The 9,962-nt window shown below is 38.1% G+C and overlaps 2 protein-coding genes across 2 annotated transcripts; both read left to right on the top strand.

The window, feature by feature from the left end:
- Positions 1-14: 14 nt before the first annotated feature.
- LOC103481896 (scavenger receptor cysteine-rich type 1 protein M130-like) lies at positions 15-1,597 on the top strand. The gene is made up of 4 exons (XM_008437693.2): positions 15-340; positions 513-842; positions 915-997; positions 1,090-1,597. The coding sequence occupies exons 1-4, from the start codon at positions 22-24 to the stop codon at positions 1,183-1,185; spliced, it is 828 nt and encodes a 275-aa protein (XP_008435915.2). The 5' UTR covers positions 15-21; the 3' UTR covers positions 1,186-1,597.
- A 533-nt stretch (positions 1,598-2,130) lies between these two features.
- On the top strand, positions 2,131-8,521 carry LOC103482087 (collagen alpha-1(XII) chain-like). Its single transcript, XM_017310664.1, has 8 exons — positions 2,131-3,175; positions 3,621-3,653; positions 4,362-4,508; positions 4,651-4,770; positions 5,544-5,708; positions 5,789-5,968; positions 7,829-7,911; positions 7,998-8,521. The coding sequence occupies exons 1-8, from the start codon at positions 3,070-3,072 to the stop codon at positions 8,088-8,090; spliced, it is 927 nt and encodes a 308-aa protein (XP_017166153.1). The 5' UTR covers positions 2,131-3,069; the 3' UTR covers positions 8,091-8,521.
- Positions 8,522-9,962: the final 1,441 nt, after the last annotated feature.

Below are 9,962 nucleotides of genomic sequence, written 5' to 3'. Positions count from 1 at the left end.
AACTGTAACTATCATTTACTGATGACTGATTTGTGTTCAGAACCCATCAGGTTGGTGGGAGGAGCCAGTCGCTGTGAAGGAACACTGGAGCTGAAGCTCGGAACATGGAGACCAGTGAAAGCCTCAGGTTGGACCGACCAGGAAGCAGCTGCAGCCTGCAGAGAGTTGGACTGTGGTTCAGTGGTTTCCATGGGAACCAGGAGTGATTCTTCAATTACTCCTTTTTGGGAAATTGAGCTCAGCTGTTTGAAATCTGGATATCCACTAAGGCAGTGTGCATCACCATCATTATTGTCTTCATCATCTCAGTCTGGTACTATTCTGGAGCTTGTGTGCACAGGTAGAACCCAACAAAGCTGCTTAGAGTATCAAAGTTCTTATAGTCGACATGATCTTCTAATACTAGATGCTGGTTGTTGCTAGATCTGCATTCAGATTCAAATGTGATGCAGCATTGAACTGGGCTGAAACCACAGATGAAACTGACGAGCCAATCATCTGTCTCCTTTCAGACCTGCTGGTTCAGCCAATCATTTCGGTGTCGTCCAGTGACGGGGTCACAGGCGCCATGCAGTCCAGCTCAGCAGGAGTGTTTCAGGGCTCCAGCTTCACCATCAGCTGCTCCATCCAGCCACAGTATCCAGGAGGCTCCTTCCAGCTCTCCTTCACCTCTTCCAACACACCACACAGCTACGACCAGCCAGCCAGCAAACACTCTGCACACTTCCTGTTTCCTGCTGCAGAGCCCGCCCACAGAGGAAACTACAGCTGCGTTTATAACGTCCATGTTTTCTCTCATAACTTCTCCTCCCAGAGCCGTGTGCTGACTCTGAGAGTCTCAGGTAAGCTGATGGAGAGCTGAAGGCAGCTGGGTTTGTTCCTTGTGCTCATTCAGTGACTGAGTGTTTCATCAGATCCAACAGTTTTCATCATCAGACTGGTGATCCTGCTGCTGAGTCTGCTGATCTTCATCTCTGTGATTTACTGCAGCCATAAGGTAGCGTAGAGGTTTGTTTCTGACTCGGCTGAAGCCTTCAGATTGGGATGATGCTCGAACTCAGCTGGATGTGTGCTTGTATCTTCCTACAGACCACTAGGGGGCAGCAGACTGTCGCACGGAGGAACGTGGATGTTGGAGATGAAGTGAGAGAGGTGGTGGAAGAACAGGAGGAGGCAGCTCTGTAGTGACACCATGTGGTGGAGAATGTGTACTGAAGGAAGCAGCTCCTTGTAGAAACACTCCTGCTGTTACTTTGATGTTTAATGTATTTTTCCCCAAATCAAGGCATGTGCTGTATTTTTTGATTGGTTCTGTTTTTCCATAGTATTGTCTTTCATTTTCTTATTAATGGCTTTTAATATAATCCTTATAATATGGTTTCAGACTATTTAGATTCATGTAAATCTCAGATTATCCAGAGACTTTGTGATCAGCAGTGTTGCTGTGAGTTTGCTTTTTGTGTTGATATGTGATAAGGACATTCAGTCAGAATGATGATGAGTATGGAGCTACGTTGAGGTCATAAAGATTGTTAAAAAAAAATTTAAACAATAATTAAACTTGATCTGAAAAAGTATTTTTGAACTTTTGTTTTAACTTTCACATCCTTTTCAATTAAATTTTTTTTTTCTTCCCTTCCAATTTTTTTTTCTTTTTAACAAATGTCATGGCCTCAACTTACCGTATAGCGCCACAATTTGCATCAGGTCATATATAAAAATTAAAAACAGTGTCTCTTTGGATGTAAAGTCTGTTCTGAACTTTGTCAGGTAAAACAACATTGAAGCTTAATCGAAACATTTTATTTTAGCCACTTTAATATGAAGTCTCTTGTTTTGTTTCTAATAAAGTTCATTTTGTTGAATTGCATTTCTAATGTAATTACAAACCAAATTTAATGTGTAAATCCTAAAAACAAGACACAGCCTCTTTCTATGCCAGCAAAGACAAACCACATCGTGTGTTTTGGTATTGAAAAACCCAAGGAAGAATGAGTTGAATTAAACTAGAACTAGCAGTTCCTTCTACAAGAACATCTACCTTAATTTTCAAGATCAATCCAAATTGCTTTTTGAAATAAGAAAAAAAAATACAATAACCTTTTTTGGGCTGGGTTTTTATTCTGAAATTCTGCAGAGAATCCCTCTGGATGGAGACAGATCTGAGCCCAACTCTCAACATTCATCAGTCATGAAATCTCGAGTTCTCCAGGTGAAATAGGAATCAGGTGATTTGATTCATTGAAAACTTGATTCCTCATTCAGTTCTACTAAAAAATAAAATATCAACAAACAACAGTTAACCCAGCAAAAAAAAAGGTAATTTCAAAATCAACAACACACACTTTGCAAAGCACTAATTTCTGCTTTAGACACAGGAAACACGTGACAATGTGTTTTTTGTCATTTCCAAAGACTTTAAAATGCCTCAGGCACAAATGATGCTGCTTGTAATGCACATTCAGACAGAGGGAAACATCTTCATTTATTCTGAAGCCTAAGATGAAACATTTGCTACAGGAAACTGATTCATAATCAAGTGGGTCAAGTGGGTTGGGTCTTCTTATAGTTGTCTTCATGAGAAAATTCCCTTAGCCCACACCTCCATCAGGATGCTACAATTATTACCTCACCCGCTCCCACACTGGAGAGTGAATGAAGCTGTCTAGTCTTTACTGCACCTTAAAATTCGTCCAGATTTCAACAGAGCGTCATGATTTCATGATATTCTGCTCCTCAGAGCGAGAAATAGGCTTCAGTAAAATAACAAGAAACTCCAAATATGTTCCTCGTTCTTGCATTTCTCTGAAAAAGGGAAGTCGTTTCTGACGTATCTCTGTTGCCAAATAAAAGTCCAATCTACAAATACGTGTTTTTACTCCTCTGCTTCGTCGATGTTTGTCACTACTTGTGGCTCCATTGTGCAAAATAGCCTGGAACGTTTCAGGCTGTGCTGCTTTGGGGACAATTTAGTGTTCATGAATTTAGCTTTGACATCACTCTGTGGGCACCGCCAAAAACATATGTGAGCTTACAACAGAGGAAAACAACAGGAAAAGGAAATAACACATGACCAAAAGAGGAGAAAAGAGAAGACTAATGGACCTACAAACACACTTTTCTCTCCTGAACATGGATCTGCTGCTGGTGCTGCTGGTGCTGCTGTTCAGCTCAGGTAAGATTCAAACTCTCAGCATGACTTGGCCAAGGTAAGAGGTACTTGTCTGCCACTAAGCCATGTTCCTGTTCCCTGAAGTCGACCTTTGAACTCTTCAAATTCCTGCTCCTCTTCCTGCATCTGTTGGCGTTTAGCTGAAGGCCGACAGAGTGACAAATTTCTATACTTTTTTACTGGAGATTAAAGTGTGAAAGAAGCATTTGTCTCAGGAACAATAATATTTTCACTTGCTGAAACTTTAAAAAATGTGGTGTTTTTAACAGTGTTTGTAGAAATCACCATTGTTTTCTCTTTAAGATTCTCTTACTGAGGTCCAGGTCTTTTGCCAAGTATGAYGCTCAATTTTAGCAGTGTGTTTATGTATTATTATATGTAGCAGAACAACAGTTGGTAGTAATAGAGTCTTTCTAAAACCTGCTGACATTTATTTCCTGGTTTTCAGGGCTGCAAGGTGATGAAACGTACAACTACAGAGGTAAACGAATTAATTTTGGCTGATACAGCAAAAGTCAATGAAGTCATATTACATGATCTACATTGTAAAAAAAAGTCTCTTATTTGAGGTAAAATACCAGCAGCTGTGGTTGCCAGAATTTTACCTTATAAATACGGTATTTAAAATGCCATATTTCTAAGGTATTTACCCTTAGAGACATTTTGTACACTGCATCACTTTATGTATGTAATATAGTATCATTTTTTTCATACCAGAGTTGAATTGCTTTGCCTGTATTTGTGAGATGGCTAGATAAATAATTGATTTCCTAATGAAGCCCATGAAATGTATTAACTCTTCACATGCCAATACAGGACTCTGCTGTTCTTCTGACTCTATGCTGGCCATGGGATGTTCATAACAAACACTTTGTTGATGTGCAGGATGTTCTAGAGCTGCTCACTTTATATCAAACTGCATCTGTCTTTGAGGTTGCAAATAACAGCTTGTACTTTATTTTTTGTCAGTGGAATAGATTTTCCATGCCCTTGATGGCCACATTTAATATTGTTGTTCTTTTTAGCAACTGCCCTGTTTAGCCCTGTTGATGTTAAGAAAAGTTGTTTTCCTACCATTGATGACAGGGAACAGATGGAAATGATCCAAAAGACAGATAAAGATGTGCTTTAGCATTGATGTATTTAACATTATTTTTCACATAAATTTGTAACTGTTTTGTTCTTTCAGGATCTCAGTGTGAAATGGCCAAAGCGGACATTGTGATGCTAGTGGATGGTTCTGGGAGTATTACCCAGGATGACTTTCAAAGAATGAAATCATTTCTATCTGAGATGGTTCAAAACTTCCCYATCGGTCCCAACAAAGTCCAAATAGGTATTACTTCATTTTCATTTAAACAAAGGTCATATAATGAGCTAGTTTAATGTACRCAATATGCAAGTATTTATTATTGTTAAAACATATTCTTGCTCTAAGTTCCTGTTTGATTTGATCGGTTCATGTGTGTTTTCTGTAGGTTTGACTCAGTTCAGTTTCAAGTTCAAAACTGAGTGGAACCTGAACAGCCACAGCARCAAGCAGTCCCTGCTGCAGGCCATTGACCAGATACGACAATTAACAGGAGACACAATGACAGGTCAGTATGTTATAGTGTCCACAGCAGGGTCCCACCAYGAGGAGCTCTGGGACTTCAGGATCTGAATGATTCACAACTCAAAACTAGAACTTTTCACATTTTTTAGAGTTCTAGAGCAACTTCTCCCTCAGAATCTAACCTGAGTCAGCTTTGTCTGTTAGTTTAGCTGGAGCAATATTAGACAGAAGAAGATGTTGCTTAATATAGAAACCAGCAGAACCRCAGGTTACTATGGAGATTTCTCTTTTTGGCAGCAGGGGTATCCCACAGCATCACTGTTTTAATTGGCAGACTGAAGATAAAAAATTTCAGCCTCAAATAAATTCTTASAAAAAATACAAAAGACACACCAAACATTATTGGAACAGAACTATTTTTATGTCTCTACATTTTTGATACTTTCTGTAAGAAGCTGTCAACATGAGAGTAGTTTAAATCAAAACGTTTTGGACTTTTCACTGAGATCATTTTCTTACCCAGTCTTACCTGGGAATTCTGTAGATGAAACAGAAAAAAATACCATCCATCCATTTTCTTACACCCTTGTTCCAAGTGGGGTCGGGAGGGTTGCTGATGCCCATCTCCAGCTAATGTTCCGGGCAAGAGGCGGGGGGGTCACCCTGGACAGGTCGCCAGTCTGTCACAGGGCAACACAGAGACACACCATCAAAAAAAATACCATCAGATTTAAAATATAATTTTTAAAAAATTTTTTTTTTGCAGACATGTAAAACCCATTCCTAAAATGTTTCTTTCTTCTTCACAACATGCAGGACAAGCTCTGGATTACATCCGTAACCACAGCTTCAAACCCGGGGTGGGAATGCGTCCAGCCTCAAAAAGAATTGTTGTTCTGATGACTGATGGAGAAGCTCAGGACAAAGTAGAAATCCCAGCAAAGAATCTGAAAGACACTGGGATCGAGGTTTTTGTTATTGGTAACGTTCCTCTTCAGTGTGGATTGTTGAACAAGTTTTCCTTCTTAGATCACAGATGCAGTAGTACATGTTTGTTTCAGGTGTGGGCRATGCTTTTAGCACACAGAGGGCCCTTGATGAACTGAGGACCATCGCTTCTGAAGACGTCAAATGTCATCTTTACCTTATTTYGACTTTCCAATCCCTCCTTGATGCTGCCTCCAATATCTCCACCAGCATCTGCCATGCTGCTACTGAKCTGAAACAACTTCTCAGTTACAGTGAGTATATTTATAAAATGTCCTGTTTATTTAAAAGTTATAAAAGTCAGGAAAAAATAAAACATCCTAATCTGAATTTCAACTGATTTTAAACGCAAATGTGTCTTTAGTAAAATTATTTATATAACACAAAAACTGCCTCTGGAGCTAATTTCCTCCAAAACTAAAACACACTACTATGAAGGGATGATGATGTGTTTGGAATCACTGTTACATAAAATATATATTTTTATACATATTTATGGGAATATTTCTGTAAACAGAAAAATAGATTTCAAATTTAACTTCGCAACATTTCAAAATGAAGGGAATGAGAAATTCAGGTTTGCCAGCATGTAGGGCATATTTGTGTTATTCAGATATGTGAAAATCTGATTATGGATATAAATCAAGTATTTACATGTAAACTAATCTKCCTTTTTCTCCATTTATCCAAAGTTTTCACACAATCTTTGATCCTTCAAACCGAGTGGACGGTGAACCTTGAAAAAGACCAMAGATAATTTATTCTGTTTTTTAACAAGTGTTCTTGGCACTAAAACTGTGAAAACGTGTAGTTTTAAAATTAATTTAGACAACGACATTGATATTGGGATGTAATCAATGTGTACAAAAATTTAATTAATTGTATTTTTGTACACATGTTCMCAAAAAGAGAACATTACCGACAGTTTAGAATCTGATCAGTCAAGTTTTAGGAGTACTTTTTTAGCACAACATTTTAGACATGTGCTTAAGCTAACAGGTCCTTTCAGCAGGAACAGCTGAACTTTGTGAAACATTTGAAGAGGTTGGATTATTTTCTGCAACTTTGACTTCACTGGCGGAAAAAAAAAAAGAGAATTATGGTACAGTTGAAAACCTGGCTTCAAGTGACTGAGATGAGTTCCCACTAGGGGTGTTTGTGAGCATAAGATTTACAGAGGAAGAAGAATACTGTTGTAGTGACTGCTTATTCRTTTCAATGTACAGGCTAACAAATAAGAAAAATAGCTACAAGCTTTYTTAGGGAAAATACTAATGCAGTGAAATGCATTAGTRTTCTTTTTTTTGCAGTGGGGGGAGTGGAATGCTAATGTTTGTGCTAATGTTATTGCACTTCCTTAAAGCCACAATATTGTTCGACAAGTTTGTTTTCCTTTGTTGACRTTCGTTAGCTTGGGTTTTAGCTACCGCACGTGTTTCTGTTCCACCATATGCTGTTGTGCATCTCTTAATGAATTGAAGAAGCACTTACAAAATCCACACAAAGTCTAATGAACGGCGAACTTTGAGCAGATATCAAAAACAATTCTTCAATCTCGCACAGCGTTTCACGTGTAACGGTCAAAAAAACTGTACAGCTAAACTAAACACGTCACATCCAATTTACTTTCTKATCTACTATTACACAGCAGGTTTCATAAATCTTCAAGTACTTCCACTCGGTGGCGCTTTTTCAAAAAAAAAAATAAAAATATACTAAAAGAATCTTACCGCAAAAAAAAAATATCCAAGTAAAAAGCATATGCAGCAAAAAACAATGCAAACTGACATTTTTGGCTCTTACAACTGTGTTTCACAGCGGTTTATACGTTTTACATGTCTTTTGTGACAAAATRTCTGCTGAAATCCACATTCATAGAGTCAGGCCTTCCATTTCTCCATTGTCATAAATGTGATATTTCTGAATTGATAAGTMATTCGTTTTATAATGTTTTCAGTTTCACTCTTGAATAATAATGTTCCTTAAGTTCAAATAGATAAATAAATAAGCATTTCCAGGCCAACCAGTATGAAAAGAACATGAGMTGAGGGAAACTTTATCACAGTGATCATAATCTGACATGACTTGACTATTGTGACTGTGTGTCTCGTCAGATCCAACAGTTTTTATCATCAGACTGGTGGTCCTGCTGCTGACTCTGATGATCTTCAGCTCACTGATTTTCTACACCCATAAGGTAGCGTTACAGTTTGTTTCTGACTGAGCTGAAGCGCTCAGCCTGGCATGGTGCTGTAACTCGGCTGTGCTGCTATCTTCCTACAGACCACCAGRGGGAAGCAGAGAGTCCAACAGAATGACACGGAGCTGGAATATTACAATCTCGGTGTTGSAGGTGTTCCGGAAGMGTCACCATGATGCTTTGACGTGGTGGTGAAGGCAATTACGACAACAGAAAAAGATTATYATTGACCTCGATTATAAATCCATCAGAATGCCTGAGTGATGTGTTTAGTTGTAACCAGCTAACTGCTAATTTAGCTTGTGTGAATTAACTTCAGCCTATTGATTATTGTTTTTATTTTGGGGTCTTAATGCCATTGTATAATCTTTTATAATCCCTACAATGTTGCTATGAAAGTTGTTACAGTTTTGTGAATGTTTGCRCGATCAAATTCAGCCATTCGACTCCATTTGCCTCTGGGATTTCCTTGAATCTCCCGAGTTAGGGTCACACTGCTGAACTGGTTTCCAGTCTGTTACTGGTCCCCTTGATGGAAAAGTTTAAATTTAGCAATCAAGGGACAGCTTTCTCATGATTACAAAGCTCATTTCACTGCAATGTTGCAGCTTAAATGTATGAACNATTGACCTCGATTATAAATCCATCAGAATGCCTGAGTGATGTGTTTAGTTGTAACCAGCTAACTGCTAATTTAGCTTGTGTGAATTAACTTCAGCCTATTGATTATTGTTTTTATTTTGGGGTCTTAATGCCATTGTATAATCTTTTATAATCCCTACAATGTTGCTATGAAAGTTGTTACAGTTTTGTGAATGTTTGCRCGATCAAATTCAGCCATTCGACTCCATTTGCCTCTGGGATTTCCTTGAATCTCCCGAGTTAGGGTCACACTGCTGAACTGGTTTCCAGTCTGTTACTGGTCCCCTTGATGGAAAAGTTTAAATTTAGCAATCAAGGGACAGCTTTCTCATGATTACAAAGCTCATTTCACTGCAATGTTGCAGCTTAAATGTATGAACYAAGAAACCAGATAACCAAACTTAGTGAKGGGTAKWYGAGGCGTCGTGTATCGTTTCGACCCATAGCAAAACTGTGTCGATTCTGTCTGATACTGTGTCACTGAATACTGACACCTGCTGGMCATTAAAAATTCCTACAGGCAACGTAGTGATTKGATGACCTAGTCCATACAATAAGACTATGGACTAGGTTCATAATACAATACATAATATTGTATTATGTATTGTATTGCATAATACAATACATAATACATATCTTCAGTTAAATTTAAAATAGATTTGATATACAGTCAATAAAAAATGTGAACATAAAGTGAACATTTAAGTGAATGTGTTTGGTTAGAGGATCCTTGTGGACTGTTTTTTTTCCCCCACAGATTTTTATATAAAAAAGAATAAAAAAAAAAAATAAAAAGTTTTTACAAAATTTTSAAATTTTGCCTATTACGCTTTTTTGACAAAACTTCTGCTGTAGAAAAAAGTTAAGTAAACACTACATTTACAGGGAATCCTTGTTTTTCTTAGGGGTTGCGTTCCGAAAATAACCTGTGATATGCAAAATCCGTGAAGTAGTTACCTTTATTTTTTACAGTTATTACACAGCATAAATAAATACTCTACAATGAAACCAAATAGCAAAACCTGTTTTCAGATCAGCRGATGTGCGTGTGCATCAATCTGGCCTTAATGTGATCCGGAGTCATAGGCATAGGAAGTGGGGGGRCGGCGGGGGACATGTCCCCCCCAATACACTCCTGATCAAAATCTTAAGACCAGTCAAAAAATTGCAAGAATTTGCATTTTGCACTATTGGATCTTAAGAAGGTTCTAAGAAGAGCTTCACAATGTTAAAGGAAAAAAAATCAGTGCAAGAGACAAGAACTTTTGAGCGGGAAATTTTCTGAAAGCTGCATTTACACTCAAACATGATATTTTCAGCTGATCAAAAGTTTAAGACAATCCAAAGTTTAAGACTGAGGGCCCTCGTCTGTGTGGTAATGATCGGGTTTTTCAACAGGACAATGC

This window comes from Poecilia reticulata, linkage group LG19 (genome assembly GCF_000633615.1).
Source record: "Poecilia reticulata strain Guanapo linkage group LG19, Guppy_female_1.0+MT, whole genome shotgun sequence".
In the NCBI taxonomy this organism is placed as follows: Eukaryota; Metazoa; Chordata; class Actinopteri; order Cyprinodontiformes; family Poeciliidae; genus Poecilia; species Poecilia reticulata.
The sequence above is the reverse complement of the archived record's forward strand: the minus strand, read 5'-3'. Positions and strand labels throughout refer to the sequence as shown.

Coding starts and splice junctions, on each gene's coding strand:
- LOC103481896 (XM_008437693.2), top strand. CDS start 22: ATGACTGATTTGTGTTCAGAACCCATCAGGTTGGTGGGAGGAGCCAGT. Junction 843..914: donor GCTGACTCTGAGAGTCTCAG/GTAAGCTGATGG, acceptor GTGTTTCATCAG/ATCCAACAGTTTTCATCATC. Junction 998..1,089: donor TGATTTACTGCAGCCATAAG/GTAGCGTAGAGG, acceptor ATCTTCCTACAG/ACCACTAGGGGGCAGCAGAC.